A 22,689-nucleotide genomic window follows, 5' to 3' on the forward strand; every position below is an offset into this window, starting at 1 on the left:
ATGGGAACTTTAAGTGCGAGGCCTTTGGGGGTAATGCGAAATGTCAGACAAGCCTGAGAAAATAGAATATGGGAGCGTAATCTGGCTATGGCGAAGGCATGTTTGCGGAGGGAATGTAAATAAAACTTAATGGGGTCGTTGTGGGGGTGTTGTGAGGGTGACATGGTATTAGAAGGTGGAAAGTGTAACATGAGGCTGAAATGAAAATGAAAATAAAAATATATGGGGAGAGATAGAGGTGAACTGGAAAGTAACTGGAGATCTGGTGTGAAAAAAGGCGAGAAGGTGTTGGTTATAGCTGGGCTATGTTGGACTTGGGTTGGTAGACAACGATGTCCACAAAGGTTAGGTGGTTGTGTTGCCGCCAAAACACGTTAAAGGACGGAGAAATTCGGGAAAATTTCGAAAAAACTGCGTGTAATATATTAAAAGGAGTGGTTTTGTGGTGGCAGATTATGAAAATGAGGCTAACAATTGCCTGACGAAGAAATAATGACGTTAAAACCTGTGGGAAGCGGCTAAAAATTATCAGTGATGTGGGAAAAACGGAAATGGAAATAAAGCGAAAGTTATTAGAACTAGCCGAAATGGTTGTTTAAAAGGTGAAAGGATCTGTTTGTGAACTAGAAATGGTGGATATTATAGCAGCGGTAGTGTTGAAAGCGGCAAAAAAATTTTTTTGGTTATGGTTTGGAAGTGGGTTACGTATTATTGAGTATATATAGGTGGGATAAAATTGTATAGCAGATTACGGTAAAAAGGAGAAGGTGAATACAAAGTGAAACTACTGGCAAAAACACAAAGAGAAAATAAGACGACAGGAAAGATTTCGAAATGCAACAGTGACAATAACAAACGTAATTGTTGGGTTCAAATTAATGATATTAATATAATAGAGGGAAACATTCCACGTGGGAAAAATATATCTAAAAACAAAGATGATGTGACTTACCAAACGAAAGCTCTGGCAGGTCGATAGACACACAAACAAACACAAACATACACACAAAATTCAAGCTTTCACAACAAACGGTTACTTCATCAGGAAACAGGGAAGGAGAGGGAAAGACGAAAGGATGTGGGTTTTAAGGGAGAGGGTAAGGAGTCATTCCAATCCCGGGAGCAGAAAGACTTACCTTAGGGGGAAAAAAGGACAGGCATACACTTGCACACACACACATATCCATCCGCACATACACAGGCACAAGCAGACATTTGTAACGGCAAAGAGTTTAGGCAGAGATGTCAGTCGAGGTGCAAGTGAAGAGGCAAAGATATTGTTGAAACAGAACATATCTCTGGCTATGTAGATCAACACCTTCAACCCATTACATGCAGTCTCCCATCCTTCATCAGAGACACCAACCACTTTCATGAACGCCTGGAATCCTTACACAGTCTGTTATCCCTGGAAACCGTCCTTGTAACCATTGATGCCACTTCCTTATACACAAATATTCCACACGCCCAGGGCCTCGCTGCGATGGAGCACTTCCTTTCACGCTGATCACCTGCCACCCTAACTAAAACCTCTTTTCTCATTACCTTAGCCAGCTTCATCCTGACCCACAACTTCTTCACTTTCGAAGGCCAGACATACCAACAATTAAAGGGAACAGCCATGGGTACCAGGATGGCCCCCTCGTATGCCATCCTGTTCATGGGTCGCCTAGAGGAAGCCTTCTTGGTTACCCAGGCCTGCCAACCCAAAGTTTGGTACAGATTTATTGATGACATCTTCATGATCTGGACTCACAGTGAAGAAGAACTCCAGAATTTCCTCTCCAACCTCAACTCCTTTGGTTCCATCAGATTCACCTGGTCCTACTCTAAATCCCATGCCACTTTCCTTGACGTTGACCTCCACCTGTCCAATGGCCAGCTTCACACGTCCGTCCACATCAAACCCACCAACAAGCAACAGTACCTCCATTATGACAGCTGCCACCCATTCCACATTAAACGATCCCTTCCTTACAGCTTAGGTCTTCATGGCAAATGAATCTGCTCCAGTCCAGAATCCCTGAACCATTACACCAACAACCTGAAAACAGCTTTCGCATCCCGCAACTACCCTCCCGACCCGGTACAGAAGCAAATAACCAGAGCCACTTCCTCATCCCTTCAAACCCAGAACCTCCCACAGAACCCCAAAAGTGCCCCACTTGTGACAGGATACTTTCTGGGACTGGATCAGACTCTGAATGTGGCTCTCCAACAGGGATACGACTTCCTCAAATCCTGCCCTGAAATGAGATCCATTCTTCATGAAACCCTCCCCACTCCACCAAGAGTGTCTTTCCGCCATCCACCTAACCTTCGTAACTTCTTAGTTCATCCCTATGAAATCCTCAAACCACCTTCCCTACCCTCTGGCTCCTACCCTTGTAACCGCCCCCAGTGTAAAACCTGCCCCATGCACCTTCCCACCACCACCTACTCCAGTCCTGTAACCCGGGAGGTGTACACGATCAAAGGCAGAGCCACGTGTGAAAGCACCCACGTGATTTACCAACTGACCTGCCTACATTGTGAAGCTTTCTATGTGGGAATGACCAGCAACAAACTGTCTATTTGCATGAATGTTCACAGGCAGACAGTGTTTGTTGGTAATGAGGATCACCCTGTGGCTAAACATGCCTTAGTGCACTGCCAGCACATCTTGGCACAGTGTTACACTGTTCGGGTTATCTGGTTACTTCCCACTAACACCAACCTGTCAGAACTCCAGAGATGGGAACTTGCTCTTCAATATATCCTCTCTTCCCGTTACCCACCAGGCCTCAATCTCCGCTAATATCAAGTTGCCGCCACTCATACCTCACCTGTCATTCAACATCATCTTTGCCTCTGCACTTCCGCCTCGACTGACATCTCTGCCCAAACTCTTTGCCTTTACAAATGTCTGCTTGTGCCTGTGTATGTGCGGATGGATATGTGTGTGTGTGCGAGTGTATACCTGTCCTTTTTTCCCCCTAAGGTAAGTCTTTGCACACCCGGGATTGGAATGACTCCTTACCCTCTCCCTTAAAACCCACATCCTTTTGTCTTTCCCTCTCCTTCCCTCTTTCCTGATGAAGCAACCGTTTGTTGCGAAAGCTTGAGTTTTGTGTGTATGTTTGTGTTTGTTTGTGTGTCTATCGACCTGCCAGCGCTTTTGGTTGGTAAGTCTCATCATCTTTGTCTTTACATATATTTTTCCCACGTGGAATGTTTCCCTCTATATATATATATATATATATATATATATATATATATATATATATCTCTGTGTGTGTGTGTTACTAAAAGGTATGGCCAAACTTTGAGGAAACATTCCTCACCCGCTGATAAAGAAAAGATGTTATGTGGACATGTGTCTGGAATCCCTTACTTTCCATGTTAGAGCTCATTTTAGTTTCGTCAGTATGTTCTTCCACCTACGCTAAATGGATCACATTATCATGATTTCATATGGGATACTCTACCTGTGCTGCTAGAACATGTGCCTTTAGAAGTATGACACAACATGAGGTTCATGCATGATGGAGCTCCTGCACATTTCAGTCGAAGTGTTCGTACGCTTCTCAACAACAGATTCTGTGACCGATGGATTGGTAGAGGCGGACCAATTCCATGGTGTTCACGCTCTCCTGGCCTCAACCCTCTTGACTTTCATTTATGGGGGCATTTTAAAGCTCTTGTCTACACAACCCCGGTATCAAATGTAGAGACTCTTCGTGCTCGTATTGTGGACTGCTGTGGTACAATACGCCATTCTCCAGGGCTGCATCAGCGCATCAGGGATTCCATGCGACGGTGTGGATGCATGTATCCTCGCTAACGGAGGACAGTTTGAACATTTCCTATAACAAAGTGGTTGAAGTAATGCTGGTACGTTCTGTTGCTGTGTGTTTCCATTCCATGATTAATTTGATTTGAAGAGAAGTAATAAAATGAGCTCTAACATGGAAAGTAAGCGTTTCCGGACACATGTCCACATAACATATTTTCTTTCTTTGTGTGTGAGGAATGTTTTCTGAAAGTTTGGCCGAGCCTTTTTGTAACACCCTGTGTATGTCTGCTTATGTCTCTGTATGTGTGGATTGATATGTGTGTGTGTGTGTGTGTGTGTGTGTGTGTGTGTGTGTGTGTGTGTGTGGGTGTATACCTGTCCTTTTTTCCCCCTAAGGTAAAGACTTCCTAAACTTACATTTCTATTGATTGTTAATATATTTCTCTTTTTCAGAAACTTGTTCCTGCTATTGCCAGTCTGCATTTTATTCCATCTCTACTGTGATCATCATCAGTTATTTTGGTGATCAAATAGTAAAACTCATGTACTCCTTTTAGTGTTTCATTTCCTAATTTAATTCTGTCAACATTGTCTGATTTAATTTGACTATGTTCCATTACTTTTGACTTAGATACATTGATACTCATCTTATAACTTCTTTTCAAGGCATTACCCATTTCATTCAACTGCTGTTCCATGTCCTTAGCCATCTTTGACAGAATTACAATGTCACTGGAAAATCTCAGTGTATTTATTTCTACTCCCTGAATTTTAATTCCCTTTCCAAATTTCTCCTTGGCTTCCTTTACTGTTCTCTCAATGTACAGATTGAAAAACATAAGGGGATAGGTTGCAATCCTGCTCACTTTCATCTCAACTAGATCTTTCCTTTCATGTCCTTTGACTCTTATGATGGCAATTTGGTTTCAGTACAAGTTATAAATGGGCTTTTGCTCCATGTATTTTATTCTTTCTGCCTTCAAAATTTCGAAGAGTGTATTTGAGTCAACATTTTCAAAAGATTTCTCTAATTCTACGGCTCCTACAAATGTAGGTTTGCATTTTTTAATCTGTCTTCTAAGGTAAATCATAAAGTCAACAAGGCCACATGTGTCACTACATTTTCATGCAAACCAAACTAATCTTCCTTGAGGTCAGGTTCTTCTAGTTTTTGCAATATTCTGTAAATAATTCGTGTCAGTATTCTGCAATCATGACTTGTTAAACTGATGGTTCAGTGGTGTTCATACCCATCAGCACCTGCATTCTTCAGAACTGATGTTATTATGTTCTTCTTGAAGCCTTATGGTATTTTGCCTCTCATACATCTTGCATCCCATGTGGAATAGTTCTGACATGGCTGGCTTTCCCAAAGATCTCAATAATTCAGTGGATGTGCTGTCTACTCTGGGTGTCTTGTTTCTACTTAGATCTTTCAGTGCTCTGCTTTCTTTCTCACAGTGTCATATCTCCCATCTCCTCTCAACCTGCTTCCTCTTCTCTTTCTATAATATTGTCATCAAGTTTGTCTCCCTTATGTGGACATTATATGTTCCTTCCATTTTTCATACTTTAAATAATATTATCTGTAATAATTTTCTTTCCATCTTCTTTCTTTCTCAAGCTTGTATCATGTTTTAAACTAAATATTTTTATGGAATTTCCAGGCAGATTAAAACTGTGTGCCAGACCAGGACTTGAACCTGGGATATTTCCTTTCATGGGAAGGTGCTCTACTGACTTAAGGAGGGTATGGAGATTGGGTTTAATATCCTGTTGACATGAAGTTCATTAGAGACAGCACAACCTTAGATCGTGTCAAGAATAGGCAAGGAAATCAGTCATGCCCTTTCACAGGGCTATCCCAGTATTTGCATGGAATGATATAGGGAAAGCACAGAAAACCTAAATCTGGATAGCTGGACATGGGTTTCAACCATCATCTTCTTGAATGCAAATCCAGTGCACTAGCCACTCTACTGATCCTCTATTGACCAAGCTATCCAGCTATTCAAGCATATCCCTGACCCATCCTCACAGCTTTACTTCTGCCAGAACCACATCTCCACTCTGTCTTCATTTTTGGAATATTTTTGTGTCATTTTATAAATAAAAAAGAGGTTGTGTTACTTTTAAGTTTAATAATGGAAATCATCTCTGGGGTAAGGTTCCTACTATGTCTGTAGCACTAAACAAATGAAATAAAATATTGTCACCCATTGTGCTTCATGCTTGTATTTACAGTGGGAGCAGTACATGAAATGTGATGGTCTACCAGATCCTGCTAATGTCCCACAAATGAATACATTCCTTTATTTGTGGAAGCAGGAAGATGATGACATAGAAACTGTTGTCAAGAAGACAGACATCATTCTTGCTGTAAGTCAAATGCCTAAAATTACTGTACCATGCTCATTTATAATTATGTTGCTTCCTTATATAAAATTTGGAATTCATGTTTCAGCTCCTTAATAAACTTGAAGAACTGATAGACATGCCTACTGGAGTTAGCGGTCGCCAAGTAGAACACTGGAAAGAGGTATTGTATCACATAAGGCAAAAATGTTTTAATATGTCACATATAATTTATAAAGTGATGGGTCCAAAAATTAGCAGTGCATCTGCTTCCACTGCTGAATTATTATTAACACTGGGTTTGATCTCACTTTGCTCTTTGTTCACTTATTATCCAAATAATATGTGGGTGAACATATTATTGGTGTTAAATGGTTCATTATAAACATATAGATACAAAATAAAAGATACCAAAAATCTCCCATTGGTGACCTGTTTGACATCTAAGCGGTAAATCCTTTCTGTCCCAGGAGACCTTCCTACCTTTCAACTGACTGACTCTTTTGCAGGCAGCAAGAAACACACTTACGACCATACTGTGTTCACAGAAATACGCTATGCTGTTTTTATGTGTTGCTGGGACATAGCATTAGTTTGCTGCACCGGCTGTAGTTCCTGGTTGTTGTGAAATATAGCCTTTAATTGACATGAAATGTCAACATCTCTTTTGGGGCCATACATTTATATGTTCTATATTGAATCTTATTATTTTTTCATGCTTTTCTTTTCTTATATATAAGTTACATGTAAACTGAGTGAGTCATAGACACCACCAAAAGTAAATTAACAAGTTGTTTTGTGGCAAGGATAATGTTTTCATACATCATTAAATACCTGTATGAAACAAAGTAAGAAATGCACTCTTCATTTTATTAATTCATGGATCTTCACCCTTTTGTTTAGGTAAGTGATAGCATACGGAAGTATGCTTGGATCTGTTGTACCAGCATTGAAAAAATGTGTATTTTAACCATTCATTAAAAGTGTTATAAAAAGTTATTAGAAAAGGAATATTTATTCACACAGTTTGAGATGAACTCCTATCTGTTCATCATTTCACTCGCTACCATGATTCTGCATCAAGAGGTTCAGTACAGACAAGAATAATTTAAGCGGTATCCGGAGGAGCATTCCTGCATCAACTTTGTCACGATCAGGGCTAAACATTATGGAATTAATTGAAGATCAATAATGTCAATGGTTGCAGTGATTATTTGGTACCACACACTACTGGAAGCAGCAGTATGTAATGTAAATTATATCTATTGACCTTGAATGTAATGATACTGAAGGTATGTTGATATTGGTATCAGTTAAAGTTCACCCAAGATTGTGCTCAAATTCGTAAATTACCATCAAATTTCTTTTCAGCTATTCTTCCCAATCAATTTTCCCAATTATTCAAGCAATTATTAACCCATTTCCATTGCCACATACCTACTCAATGCCAACTGTTTAAAGGACGACGCCGAGCAAAATATGAAAAGACCTTCCAATTGTTGAGATAAAAATTTTTGAGATAAATGATTCATATTATTGTTACAAGGAACTAATGCAACTTTCACTGTACTTGTTACACATCCACGAGATTGGGAATGATAAAAACATTGAAGGAACAAGTTAAAATTAAATTCTGCATTCAAACGAGATGAGCCAGGAATGCTGATTTCAGCAGTAAAGGAAGGAAGCTGCTACACTGTATGCTTATGCAACTGCACTTGGCGCCCTCTCTCTGGCAGTAGATAATCTCTTTTCTTCCAATTAATATCCTTTATGGAAAGTTAAAGTGCCTTATGTACCAAGGTACGAAGTACCCATTCACACTGAGCCGGATGGTGACAACTATTAGCCAGTAAATACAAGTCGGTGTGAGTACATTTTCTGTAAACTGCACATTCAAATGATCCATCAACCTTCCTTCTAACCAAAACATCCACCTCCATCGTAAAATGAATGTTCAGGTGGATTGAGTTCAGATATTCTAAAAGGCATTCAAATTCTCCTTACCATGAGGCCAAACAAAAAAGCATCATCAGCATATCTGAAGAAACAGGTGGGTTTCTAAGGCACCAACTCCAATGCACTTTTGTCGAAGTCTTCCATAAACAAGTTTATGACCACAGGAGGCAACAGACTACCCATTGCAACCCCATCTGTCTGCTCATAATGCTGGTCATTGAATAAAAAGTAGGTGGATGTCAGCACATGCCAAAATAGATTAGTTAGTTCAGCACCATACATAACTGCAATTAATCACAACAAATCAGACAGAGGATAAAGAGTGAAGAGAGAGACCACATCAAAACTTACTAAAATACCAGAGTCATTCAACCGCATTCCCTCCAGATGACATAAGAAATCTGCTGAGTTCCTGGTATGATGTTCACACCGACCAACTTGTGCACTCAACAGAGAAGTAAGTTGCTTGGCCACACGATATGTCAGAGTGCTAATATTACTCACTATAGAATGGAAAGGAACCCCTTCCTTGTGTACTTGTGTACTGTAAAGGAGACCGCTTATAAAACACTAATATGACCTATTCTTGAGTACTGCTTGAGCATTTGGGATCCCTATCAGGTCGGACTGAGGGAGGACATAGAAGCAATTAAGAGGTGGGCTGCTAGATTTGTTACTTGTAGGTCTGATTATCATGTGAGTGTTACGAAAATGCTTCAGGAACTTGGGTGGGAGTCTCTAGAGGAAAGGAGGCATTCTTTTCGTGAATCGCTACTGAGGAAATTTAGACAACCAGCATTTGAGGCTGACTGCAGTACAATTTTACTGCCGCCAACTTACATTTCGTGGAAATACCACAAAGATAAGATAAGAGAGATTAGGGCTCGTACAGAGGCATATAGGCAGTCATTTTTCCCTCGTTCTGTTTGGGAGTGGAATAGGGAGAGAAGATGCTAGTTGTGGTATGAGGTACCCTCCGCCATGCACCGTATGGTGGATTGCGGAGTATAGATATAGATGTACCTTTGGAAGGCCATATAACCTAGGTGGAAACAGCACTATAGGTGTTAAGACTCTTGATAGTGTCCTGCGACAAACCACTTTTCTTCAGGAGGCTATTGGTCTTTCTCTCCAGGTCAGTATGGATCCTGCGATATGCTGAATCAGATAATAAATGTTGCATCTTTTGTACATAATCCTGTTTGTTTAACACAATGGTGGCATCGTCCTTATCTGCAGGTAAAATAACGATATCAGGATCTTTGAGAGAGCGTAAAGCAGCCCTCTCTACTGCTGTTACATTACTCTTGGGTGGACGAGCCTTAGTCAAAAAACAGCATGCATCCCTCCTAACTTCCTTTGCAGTGTCAGGAGGAAGTTTGCAAACTGTCCGTTCAATTGAACTAATAAAATCAACTATTGGCAAACTCTTTGGTGTGGGTGCCAAATTTAAACCCTTCCCTAGCATGGATAAGGTTGCATAATCAAAAGATTTCTCTGTGAGATTCATCACAGAACATCGAGATATAAAATCAGATTCTGAGCGATGAAAATGTTCAAACTTTGCCAAATGCCAGGCAGTAACAGAATTGTATTCCCAATCAGATTGAGTCCATGCCCGTCCAACCAATCCCAAGTGAAATCAGACAGTTTTGAAGCAAACATTAAATGGGAATGAAACAGTTCTTTTGAAGCAGAATCCAAAATTTTAAGAGTAAAACAAATCCTTTCAAGCACAAGAGCGAAGCCAGCATGTTGCTTGATGCAATTGGTGGCAGGAGAATTAATATGGTGCACAATCTCAGCAAATGTTGGGCATGATTCTCATCATGACACCTCAATAAAAATAACAAAATGCTTTACAGTCTAACTCCACAGCTACAAAGTTTATCCATCTTTCCTAAACACCGATACATTCCCCCCCCCCCTTCCCCCTCGTCCCCCCCCCCTCCCCATGTAGAGGTAAACAAGGTGAGATCTGAGTTTCTCCTGGTGTACGCAATTTCAAACAACTTATTGGAATTTAACCAGATAATATTTACAGTGACTGCTGATATTTTGGTGGGAGTACACCCCACCATTATCAAGGCACAAACTGCAATGGACGTGCGATGTACAGTCAAATTTAAAACCTCGGTTCTTGGAGTAATTCAGGAAAGATAAAACACACACACACACACACACACACACACACACACACACACTGAACACTAGGGGCACCAAAGATGACCAAACTCAAAGGTATTGATAGTGATGAAAGACTACGAACTAGCAGGTGAGGTAACATTTACTCTGTTCCTCTGTTTTTTTGACAAGAGAGAGAGCAGGATTCCAAGCAGAGTGTAAACAAAATCCTCCATCCCCATTTACAAGGTTGCTTGCTAATTTAATCTCAACAGTCCCTTTAACAACACTGCCCCAATAGCTGGACATGCATGACAATATCTCCTTGTAGCTGTGGCATGGCATATATTGGTCAGACTATTGTGACAGTGGAGGACCAATGTACTGAGCATAAATAGCACACACGATTACAGCAGCCAAGTAGATCTGCTACTGCCGAACATTGTTTGCACACTGGTCACCCTATGTTATATAACAATACCGAGATCATTTAAAGCGAGTTCTTGCAACTTTGTTAATAGACTTTCTCAGGATATCTGTATTTAAGAGTCTGCCATTCCAGTTCCTTCAGTATTTCTGTGACATTCTTCCATGGATTATATGAACTTGTAACCATTTGTGCTGCTCTTCTCTGTTTATGTCCAATATCGCCAGTTAGTCCTATCTGGTATGGGTCCCACACACTTGACAAAATTCTAGGGAGGGTCACATAAGTTATTTGTAAGCAATCTCTTTTGTGGACTGCCTGCAGTTCTCCAGTATTCTACCAATAAATGGAAGCTTACACCTGCTTCACCCATGACTGATCCTGTGTGATAGTTCCATTTCATATCCCAACAAAGCGTTACACAAAGGTATTTGTATGAGTTGGGCAATTCCAACAGTGACTCATTGATATTATAGTCATAGGGTACTACATTTTTTTCATTTTATGAAGTGCAAAGTTTTTACATTTATGAACATTTAAAGCAAGTTGTCAATGTCTACTCACATTGAAACCTTGTCAAGATCTGACTGAATATTTATGCAGCATCTTTCAGATAGTACTTCATTATTGACAACAGCATCATCTGTAGAAAGCCTGATTTTACTATTAATATTGTCTTAAAAGTCATTAATATACAATGTGAAGAGCAAGGGTCCCAATACATTTCCCTGAGGCGCACCTGAAGTTATTTCTACATATGAGAATCCATCCAAGATAATATTCTGTGTCCTCCCTACCAAAAGGTCCTCAATCCAGTCACAAATTTCACTTGATACTCCATACGATTGTGCTTTGACTTTGTAATCTTTGTGTATGTATTGCCATGCAATAAATAAATAATAAGTAAATTACTGGTATGCTGCAACTACACCTTTTTCCATATTTATGTGGCACTGAGTCAAATGCTTTATGGAAATCAAGAAACACTGCATTTAACTGGCTGCCTAGATCCAAAGCTTTCAATATGCCATGTGGGAAAGGAGGGAGCAGGGTTTCACATGATAGATGTTTTCAAAGTCCATGCTGGTTGGCATTGAGAAGGTCACTTTGTCCAAGATACTTCATTATGTTTAAGTTCAGAATATGTTCTAAGATTCTACAACAAAGGATTTCAAGGATATTGGACTGTAGTGTTGTGGATCACTTCTACTACCCTTCTCACAGACATGTGTGACCTGCCCCTTTTTCCAAGAACTGGGCATGGTTCTGTGTTCGAGGGATCTGCAACAGATTAAAGGTAAGAGGGTCCAACTCAGCCACAAATTCAGTATAGAATCTGACAGGGATTCCATCAGGGCCTGGAGCTTTGTTAAATTTTAACGATTTCAGCAATTTCTCAACACCACTGACACTAATACTTATTGCATTCATCCTTTCTGTGGTCCAAGGATTGAATTTCCGAAATTCTCCTGGGTTTTACTTTGCAGAGGAACATTTGAAAAAGGAGTTCAGCATTTCAGCTTTTGCTTATTACTCTCAGTTTCATTTCCTGTATCATTCACTAGGGACAGGATACTAACTTTGGTGCCACTAATAGCCTTTACATACAACCAGAATTTCTAATTTCTTTGGATTTTGTGAAATGCCTTTTGATAATATTCTGCTGTGATTGTCATTGAAGGCACCACACTTTGCTCTCTTAACAGCCAAACATGTTTCATTCAGCATATCTCTATCTATAGCCATATGCTTTGTTTTATGCCTGTTATGCAGTAATCTCTCTTTTTTTAGAAGTTTCAAGGTCTTTTACATATTTTATAACATCACTTGTCACTGTGAGGAGATCCTTGAAAGGACCTTTGTAGGCACATGCTGGACATTTCGATACAATGTAAGTAACTGTCCGTCATTCTGCACCACAGTCACATGATGGTGATGAAGATTTGCCCCACTTGTAGAGAGTGTCTGCACATCATTCATGATGCATTTGGATGTGGTTCAAGGTAGTACAAATTGCCTGAGGCTGGTGGAATCCAGGGGTTTCTTCTGGATGCAAGGCAGCTTCTGGCATTGTGGAGAGCAGTTTTGTTGCCAGCAGTGTTTCCATTCATCGATGACATTGAATTGAGTTTCCATGAGAGTCCTGGCTGTGATGAGAGAGTGGGATGTCTTGAGCTTAGCCTTTTTCACTCTGCAGGGAATTTGTCATCCATTATTGGAAGATCAGTGTTATTAGCAATATTTTGGTATTCACACAGTAGTGTGCTCTTCCATCTGATATCAGGAGGTGGACTGTGGCTCAAGATAGGTAGCCAGTATGTGGGAGTAGATAGTATTGACCTACTAAAAATGTACATGGCCTTGTTCAGTTATACATCTATCTTTTCTACATGTGGACTATTAAGCCATTACTCTACTGCTGAGTATACCAATCCAAATGCTAATACTTGGAAAGTGTCTGCTAATGATTCACAATGAGAAACACAGAGTTTATGGAGGAGGTTGTTTTAGGTTTTGAGATTAGCAGATATTCATATAAAGGGCTCCTTAAAAGAAAGTGTCCTATCTAACATGATCCCAAGGCATTTTTTGGATGCATATTGTGGCGAAGTTCGTCTCCTTCAAAATAGACAACAAGTGCTCTGTTTGCGAATCTACTGGACAGATGAAAACATGAAACTTCTGTTTTATTTGAATTTGGTTGTAACCTCAATTTATGGAAATAGTGGCGTAAGATGTCTAGATCAGAAGTTTGGATTTCTTTAGTTGTTTCAAAAGTTTTATGTTCGGTAGCTATCGCCCAGTCGTTTGCATGGCCAAACTTCCTGGACTGTGTTGGAGGGATATCAGACATATGAAAGTTAAACAAGAGAAGCAAGGACAAATCCCTATGATAAACCATTATTCAATACTTTTGGGCAGCTAGTCTCTTTTTCTGTAGTTACAGTAAATGTTCTTCCAGTTAACACATTGTCAATCAGTTTTGTTGTCCACTTGCATGGGACAAGCTGCAATAATTTGTAATGCAGTCCATGCCTGCAAACTGTGTCATATGCTGCACTTAGATCAGTGAAAGCAAATAATGTTCTCTGCTTCATTTGGTATCCTGCTTCAATAAATGTTGATAACATAAGACTTGATCAATGCAGGTCCAGCCTGTCAGAATTCAGCTTGTCCAATAGGAAGGTCGAGAAAGATTATACTGGATTAATCCAATTGTATAGAATTCTTTCAAGAAACAGTAGTGCTTAGTAGTGCAATTAGAGATTCTTAGGCTGGTCTGGTGCTTGCTAGTCTTGAGTGTTGCTATTGCTATGATTTTTGATTGCTTCATTTTTTGTGGGACTGAACTAGATGTAATGTCAGAGAAGAAATTCACTAGCCATCTTTTTGCTTAGTTCCCACTATGCAGAAGAAATTCTGGGTGGATTCCACTGCTTCTGGTGCGTTTCTGGATTTTCGAGTTATAAGAGCAGCGGAAATTTCAGGTATAGAAAAAGTTCTTGAGAAGTCAGATTGTTCGCTAATGTTCTTTTTGAGCAATGTAAGTTTGCATCTGATGTATCTTGTATGAGTTTTATCCCTTGGTGCTCTTGATGTGGACAGTAAATGTGATGCAATTCTATTAGCTGATATATGACTGTTCCTTATTTAACTTTGTTTCCATCCAAATGCCTTAGTAATGACCATGCTTTACTACTTGATGTTTGGGAACTGAGTGAAACAACAGTCTCTGTCCAACTAATACATCTGGCTGTACATCTACATCTACATCTATACTCCGCGAGCCACCTTACGGTGTGTGGCGGAGGGTACTTATTGTACCACTATCTGATCCCCCCTTCCCTGTTCCATTCACGAATTGTGCGTGGGAAGAACGACTGCTTGTAAGTCTCCGTATTTGCTCTAATTTCTCGGATCTTTTCGTTGTGATCATTACGCGAGATATATGTAGGCGGTAGTAATATGTTGCCCATCTCTTCCCGGAATGTGCTCTCTCGTAATTTCGATAATAAACCTCTCCGTATTGCGTAACGCCTTTCTTGAAGTGTCCGCCACTGGAGCTTGTTCAGCATCTCCGTAACGCTCTCGCGCTGACTAAATGTCCCCATGACGAATCGCGCTGCTTTTCGCTGGATCATGTCTATCTCTTCTATTAATCCAACCTGGTAAGGGTCCCATACTGATGAGCAATACTCAAGAATCGGACGAACAAGCGTTTTGTAAGCTACTTCTTTCGTCGATGAGTCACATTTTCTTAGAATTCTTCCTATGAATCTCAACCTGGCACCTGCTTTTCCCACTATTTGTTTTATGTGATCATTCCACTTCAGATCGCTCCGGATAGTAGCTCCTAAGTATTTTACGGTCGTTACCGCTTCCAATGATTTACCACCTATGGCATAATCGTACTGGAATGGATTTCTGCCCCTATGTATGCGCATTATATTACATTTATCTACGTTTAGGGAAAGCTGCCAGCTGTTGCACCATGCATTAATCCTCTGCAGGTCCTCCTGGAGTACGTACGAGTCTTCTGATGTTGCTACTTTCTTGTAGACAACCGTGTCATCTGCAAATAGCCTCACGGAGCTACCGATGTTGTCAACTAAGTCATTTATGTATATTGTAAACAATAAAGGTCCTATCACGCTTCCCTGCGGTACTCCCGAAATTACCTCTACATCTGCAGATTTTGAACCGTTAAGAATGACATGTTGTGTTCTTTCTTCTAGGAAATCCTGAATCCAATCACAAACCTGGTCCGATGTTCCGTAAGCTCGTATTTTTTTCACTAAACGTAAGTGTGGAACCGTATCAAATGCCTTCCTGAAGTCCAGGAATACGGCATCAATCTGCTCGCCAGTGTCTACGGCACTGTGAATTTCTTGGGCAAATAGGGCGAGCTGAGTTTCACATGATCTCTGTTTGCGGAATCCATGTTGGTTATGATGAAGGAGATTTGTATTATCTAAGAACGTCATAATACGAGAACACAAAACATGTTCCATTATTCTACAACAGATTGACGTAAGCGAAATAGGCCTATAATTATTCGCATCTGATTTATGACCCTTCTTGAAAATGGGAACGACCTGCGCTTTCTTCCAGTCGCTAGGTACTTTACGTTCTTCCAGCGAACTACGATAAATTGCTGATAGAAAGGGGGCAAGTTCTTTAGCATAATCACTGTAGAATCTTAAGGGTATCTCGTCTGGTCCGGATGCTTTTCCGCTACTAAGTGATAGCAGTTGTTTTTCAATTCCGATATCGTTTATTTCAATATTTTCCATTTTGGCGTCCGTGCGACGGCTGAAGTCAGGGACCGTGTTACGCTTTTCCGCAGTGAAACAGTTTCGGAACACTGAATTCAGTATTTCTGCCTTTCTTCGGTCGTCCTCTGTTTCGGTGCCATCGTGGTCAACGAGTGACTGAATAGGGGATTTAGATCCGCTTACCGATTTTACATATGACCAAAACTTTTTAGGGTTCTTGTTTAGATTGTTTGCCAATGTTTTATGTTCGAATTCGTTGAATGCTTCTCTCATTGCTCTCTTTACGCTCTTTTTCGCTTCGTTCAGCTTTTCCTTATCAGCTATGATTCGACTACTCTTAAACCTATGATGAAGCTTTCTTTGTTTCCGTAGTACCTTTCGTACATGATTGTTATACTACGGTGGATCTTTCCCCTCGCTTTGGACCTTAGTCGGTACGAACTTATCTAAGGCGTACTGGGCGATGTTTCTGAATTTTTTCCATTTTTGTTCCACATCCTCTTCCTCAGAAATGAACGTTTGATGGTGGTCACTCAGATATTCTGCGATTTGTGCCCTATCACTCTTGTTAAGCAAATATATTTTCCTTCCTTTCTTGGCATTTCTTATTACACTTGTAGTCATTGATGCAACCACTGACTTATGATCACTGATACCCTCTTCTACATTCACGGAGTCGAAAAGTTCCAGTCTATTTGTTGCTATGAGGTCTAAAACGTTAGCTTCACGAGTTGGTTCTCTAACTATCTGCTCAAAGTAATTCTCGGACAAGGCAGTCAGGATAATGTCACAAGAGTCTCTGTCGCTGGCTCCAGTTCTGATTGTGTGACTATCCCATTCTATACCTGGTAGATTGAAGTCTCCCCCTATTACAATAGTATGATCACGAAACTTCTTCACGACGTTCTGCAGGTTCTCTCTGAGGCGCTCAACTACTACGGTTGCTGATGCAGGTGGTCTATAGAAGCATCCGACTATCATATCTGACCCACCTTTGATACTTAACTTAACCCAGATTATTTCACATTCGCATTCGCTAATAACTTCACTGGATATTATTGAATTCTTTACTGCTATAAATACTCCTCCACCATTGGCGTTTATCCTATCCTTGCGGTATATATTCCGTTCTGTGTCTAGGATTTCGTTACTGTTCACTTCCGGTTTTAACCAACTTTCCGTTCCTAATACTATATGCGCACTATTTCCTTCAATAAGAGATACTAATTCAGGAACCTTGCCCTGGATACTCCTGCAGTTTACCAATATTACGTTAACTTTTCCTGTTTTTGGTCTCTGAGGACGGACGTTCTTTATCAACGATGATAATGTCCTCTCTGGTAAGCCGTCAGGTATTTTATCGTTTCGCCCAAGGGGGGGTCCCTCTAACCTAAAAAACCCCCGTGTGCACGCCACACGTACTCTGCTACCCTAGTAGCTGCTTCCAGTGTGTAGTGCACGCCTGACCTGTCTAGGGGGGGCCTACAGTTCTCCACCCAATAACGGAGGTCAATGAATTTGCAACCATTATAGTCGCAGAGTCGTCTGAGCCTCTGGTTTAGACCCTCCACACGGCTCCAAACCAGAGGACCGCGATCGACTCTGGGCACTATGCTGCAGATATTAAGCTCAGCTTGCACTCCGCGTGCGATGCTGGTTGTCTTCACCAAATCAGCCAGCCGCCGGAAGGAACCAAGGATGGCCTCAGAACCCAAGCGGCAGGCGTCATTCGTTCCGACATGTGCTACTATCTGCAGCCGGTCACACCCAGTGCGTTCAATAGCTGCCGGAAGGGCCTCCTCCACATTACGGACGAGACCCCCCGGCAAGCACACCGAGTGCACACTGGCATTCTTCCCCGACCTACCCGCTATTTTCCTGAGGGGCTCCATAACCCGCCTAACGTTGGAGCTCCCTATAACTAATAGGCCCGCCCTCTGTGACTGTCGGGACCTTGCCGGAGAATCGGCCACTGGCCCAACAGGCGAGGCATCCTGTGGTGGCTCGGAAACGATGTCATCACCACTAGGAAGCACCCCGTACCTGTTGGAAAGGGGTAAGGCAGCTGCCACGCGGCCAGATCCCACCTTTGCCTTTCGGCCAGGCACGCGCGAGCCCACCACTGTCCGCCATTCACCCTGGAGTGATGGCTGACCGGTAAGATGCTCACTGCCGGAAGACGCAGCGACATCAGGGGTTCCATGCGATTCCAAGGCCACCGAAGTAGGCATAGGTCTCACCACAGTTGCCCCAACGCCACTACGAGCCGACACCTGCGCCTCGAGCTCGATGAGCCTAACAGACAAAGCCTCCACCTGCCCCCGAAGAGTGACCAATTCTCCTTGCGTCCGCTCACAACAACCACAGTCCCTACACATGACTATGTTTACCCTACTCTATACGGTGACAAATTCCCAAGATAATCTTCTGATGAGCTACTCTGATAATCAAGAAACACTCACTGAAATACGAGACGCGAAAACTACGCTAGGTTTTCCCGGAAAAACTATTTAAAAGCTAAGCGCAGCAAATAAGTACAAAAACGCTTTATACAAACAGTACTCGCTGCTGCTGGTGCTCTCGCTCTGGCTGTCACAAGACAACTGCTTATTCAAGTGACTAGTGGCTAACGGCCGCGAAACAAACAAAAGACGGTTTTAGGGCGCTGTATTGAGGTTATGGAGTATGTTCTCCACTAGTTGTCCCATTCCAACCTGGAATGTATTGTTTCCAGCAGCCCCTAGGAATATGTTTCTTTGCTGCACTTATCATATTGCCAACAAGCCTCTCATAGCTTTTTGCTTTTGGGGAAATCCAACCAAGACATTTGTCCAAATTTAAAGGATGAAACCAGCGGGATATTTGCCCCTTCTTCGATTGAGATTGGATGGTGTTGGATGTGTTGGAAGTCTTGTAATATGAACAGTGAATTTTGGAGTGATAATTTATTTTCATTAATTGTTGCAAAGCATAAATCGAGATTATACTCATGTCTCCAAGCTGCTGATACGAATGTTCATTTGCCCCTTGCATCGAACACCAAATATCAACTATTGTCTTATGCCAAATTTACAACAGATTCACCATTTTCATCACTTTCCTTGCACTTCCATTGAGTATGGTGGCTGTTAAAATCTCCAAGGTATATGGTGGGGTGTTGTGATCCCAGGATAATCTGTGGAGGCCAAGAGATAGCTGGAGGTTTCTATACATTAATTAGTGTTAGTTCGCCTATTTTTACTGTAACTTCATGGAGATCATTGAGATCAGACACAGAGCATAGATGCACATTCTTGACTGACAATCGTATGTGTGTTACCACATCATAATCACAGTGGTACATTGCCCTAGTAATTCAAACCCAGGAATTTTTCCTCTCTGATTCACTAGCTCTTCATTATTCAGATTCAGATTCAGATTCAGATTCTTTATTAGTCATTCAGCATTGTTACATGCAATAGACTTCGTCAGTTCACTTAACCTATTAATTTTACAAAAAAAAATTTTTACACATTTAAGTTGATATTAGGCATTTCTAAAAATTCTTCTAATGAATAGAATGGATTGGTTAACAAGAAGTTATGAACATTGTCTTTAAATAATTTGTCAGGCTTGATTGACCCATTTTTAGACAATTTGTTATATATTTTAATTGCCATATACTTATGACTATTGTTAGTTTTAGCTAATCTATTTTGTGGCAACAGCAGAGAAGTACACGTTCTTGTATAGTAGCCATGTCTTTCATTTGTTACACTTAAATTAGGTAGTTCAGCAAGTATGTAGTTAACACTGTCAAGAATATATAAATTAATTACTGTTAAAATTCTATATTTAGTGAACAATGGTTTACAATGTGTTCTATTATCTACCTTAGCCATTACTCTGATTGCTTTCTTCTGGATCACCATAATTTCATTTATTTTTCTGCTGTTTCCCCAGAGTATTAACCCATACCTTAAAACAGATTGAAAAAAGGCAAAGTATGCTGTCCTTACGTACTCAAATGTCACACAACACATCAGTCTCTTCAACAAATATATAACTCTTGACAACCTAACCACTATGTGATCAACAGGAGAGTTCCATGTTAGACTGTTGTCAAGTACAATACCTAAAAACTTTGCCTTTTGTTTTTCTATTTTTGTAGTCTTTGATAGACTGAACCACATCAGTATGCATTTCCTGAAAAACAACTACATTGATGTTAAATTTTGATAAAATCTTCTGTAGGACTTGGCGTTTTGATATACTTATGCCTTCAGTATTGATTTGACATATCTTGATGACAGGTCCAAAGTTTATGGCTGGAGAGTCCCGAGAAGAACCATGTGAGTCCTTGTCTTGTGACAAATTAATTTTAGCAAGGAGATCTCTGAGGTTATTTGGCAGCCTCTGCTTCTTGGCATTAGATGTTTGCCTTGAAGTGACTGCTCTGTAGCATCACCCAGAGGATATGGGTGACTTATGATATGTCATGGATGCACACAGTCATAGCCTCCCACCAGTAATGTCAAAGTTGGAGACAAAGTCAGAATACTGCAACAGGTTGTTTTTATGTTGTTCAGTACCAAGAATCCTACATTTGTCAGTTTTTGCTGCAGAATACTTCTCTTCTAGCTGTAACAGTGTACAAATCCCCTCTAGGAAACTTCAGCTGTCTAAGAGATATCTAGATTGAGTATTTAACTGCCTGTCAGCAAGAACAAACAGTTATTCAGGAGTTTAAAGATTTCATTGCAGATTTCTTAACATATTGTTATACAAAAAATGAAGTGCAATCATTATTTGGCTGCTTCAGTCTGATTTCAGTAGTGTTATGAAAAGAATAGTTGCTACTCTCTATATAGCAGAGATAATGAATGAGTTGCAGACAGGCGCAACATAAAGACTGTTGGAAAATGAGCTTTCAGCCAACAAGGCCCATGTCAAAAATAGACAACACACACACACACACACACACACACACACACACATATGCGTGTGCTCGTGGTTGGAGCCAGTCAGGCTCAGTTTCCAGAGACTGCGGTCATGTGTGTGTGAGTCACATATGTGTGTGTGTGTGTGTGTGTGTGTGTGTGTGTGTGCATGTATGCTGTCTATTTTTAACAAAGGCCTTGTTGGTCAAAAGCTCCCTTTCAAACACTCTTCTTGTTGTGCCTATCTGTGACTCAGAATCTTTGGTATATGATGAGTAGCAATTATTCTTTTCATAATATTGGATATTCCATCCTAGATTTTCCATTGTTTGCTTTCAGTAGTGGATTTTTCAACTTGTATGGAGCAAAACTCTGACTGATAACATTTTTATAGACAGAGCTTGGATTGAAACAATTAATGTACATCTAGTTTTTATGGACTGTCTGATTATGACATAGAATTAATGAAAATAAACAATGCAGCACCATACAGATCTGAGATATTTTCATAAAAAGCACTGGCACTTATTAATGATACTAGGATATAGTGCCTTAAGATGGGTTAAAGAGGTAGTATGGTGTGAGGCATATATGGAAAGAAATGCTAATGTGAAATTCAGTGTATTAAATAGCAAGTGTGTGTCAATATTTGAAAGTAACTTTCCTAAAAAATCATCCAGAAACTCCATTTAAAAGAAAAAATAAGTTATGGATAACTAAAGAGGTTAAAAGAACATGTAAGAGAAAATGGAAAATTTATTTAAATGTCGGAACAACGTAAGATCTGACATTACTGACATTACACAAAAATACTGTAATGGTTACGGAAAATCATTAAATGTTCACAGATACCCATGGGTGATAAGACTAAAATTGTTTGCGATATTGTGAAACAGGAGACAGGACAGCCAGTTAATCTGCAAGATACGATCACAGTTAAATTGAATAACAATGTTGTTTCAGATAATTCACAAGCTGCATATAATATTAACAGTCACTTACTACATGCAACAGCAAAATTTAAATGGTTCAGATGAAGAAGGTTGGGAATATGTTAAAAATAACATTCTACAAAATTTTAAGCAGTTGAAAGTAACACAACATTTTTCACTGAAATTAATAGAATTAAAGAAGTTCTGAAAAACAGAAGCTCACTTGGTGTTACACAATTAAGCAATAAATTGCAGAGAACTGTTGAAGTTGCAATATTAATTTTCTGGATTACTTGATGACTAGTTTTGAGCCTAAGCTCATTATCATATCATGCACCGCACATCATTCACCTCAATGAAGTGCAGCCCTGTACTACTTTCAAGATGCGTTTAACTAAAACAAACAGTCATGATTGTTGTAATGGATGGTATTGCATAGCTTAGTGGATGATTTGATTATGAGTTTAGGCTAAAAACTAATCAGCAAAGGATAAAGAAAATTAATATTGTGCCTTCAATATATCTCTGCAATTTGTTGTGTAATTTTGTAAACAATACGATTGCTGATGTCATGCCTTCCAGAGTCCTGGAAATTAGTTCTTATGGTGTTGATGGATCCTCAGATAGAATTCTGAAGGACTGTTGTAACTGAATAATTAATGTCCCTCATCATGTTTGTGATGTATCACTGAAATAGACTATTTTTCCAGACAGATTAACAAACAGTAGTGTGAAAACTAATTGGGACAAGCTCACATATTACAAGAAATTGAAGTTGGTTAGCTGTAACTAATTTTATCCACCCAACTGTTTGACTCTTGGTGGACTATTATTGCCTTGGCTGTGAACAACAATTGTAGGTCCCCTCCACTTAAGTACTGGGTGATCAAAAAGTCAGTACAAATTTGAAAACTGAATAAAT

General features: G+C 40.2%; 1 protein-coding gene across 1 annotated transcript in view; it reads left to right on the forward strand.

The window, feature by feature from the left end:
- Window positions 1–22,689, forward strand: part of LOC124545749 (dynein axonemal intermediate chain 7-like) — a 156,014-nt gene that overhangs the window by 66,245 nt on the left and 67,080 nt on the right. Inside the window, exons 4-5 of the mRNA XM_047124692.1 lie at window positions 6,020–6,154; window positions 6,240–6,314. Of these exons, the coding sequence (XP_046980648.1) occupies window positions 6,020–6,154; window positions 6,240–6,314 (210 nt within the window). The remainder of the gene's footprint in view (window positions 1–6,019; window positions 6,155–6,239; window positions 6,315–22,689) is intronic.

This window comes from Schistocerca americana, chromosome 8 (assembly GCF_021461395.2).
Source record: "Schistocerca americana isolate TAMUIC-IGC-003095 chromosome 8, iqSchAmer2.1, whole genome shotgun sequence".
Taxonomy (NCBI): Eukaryota; Metazoa; Arthropoda; class Insecta; order Orthoptera; family Acrididae; genus Schistocerca; species Schistocerca americana.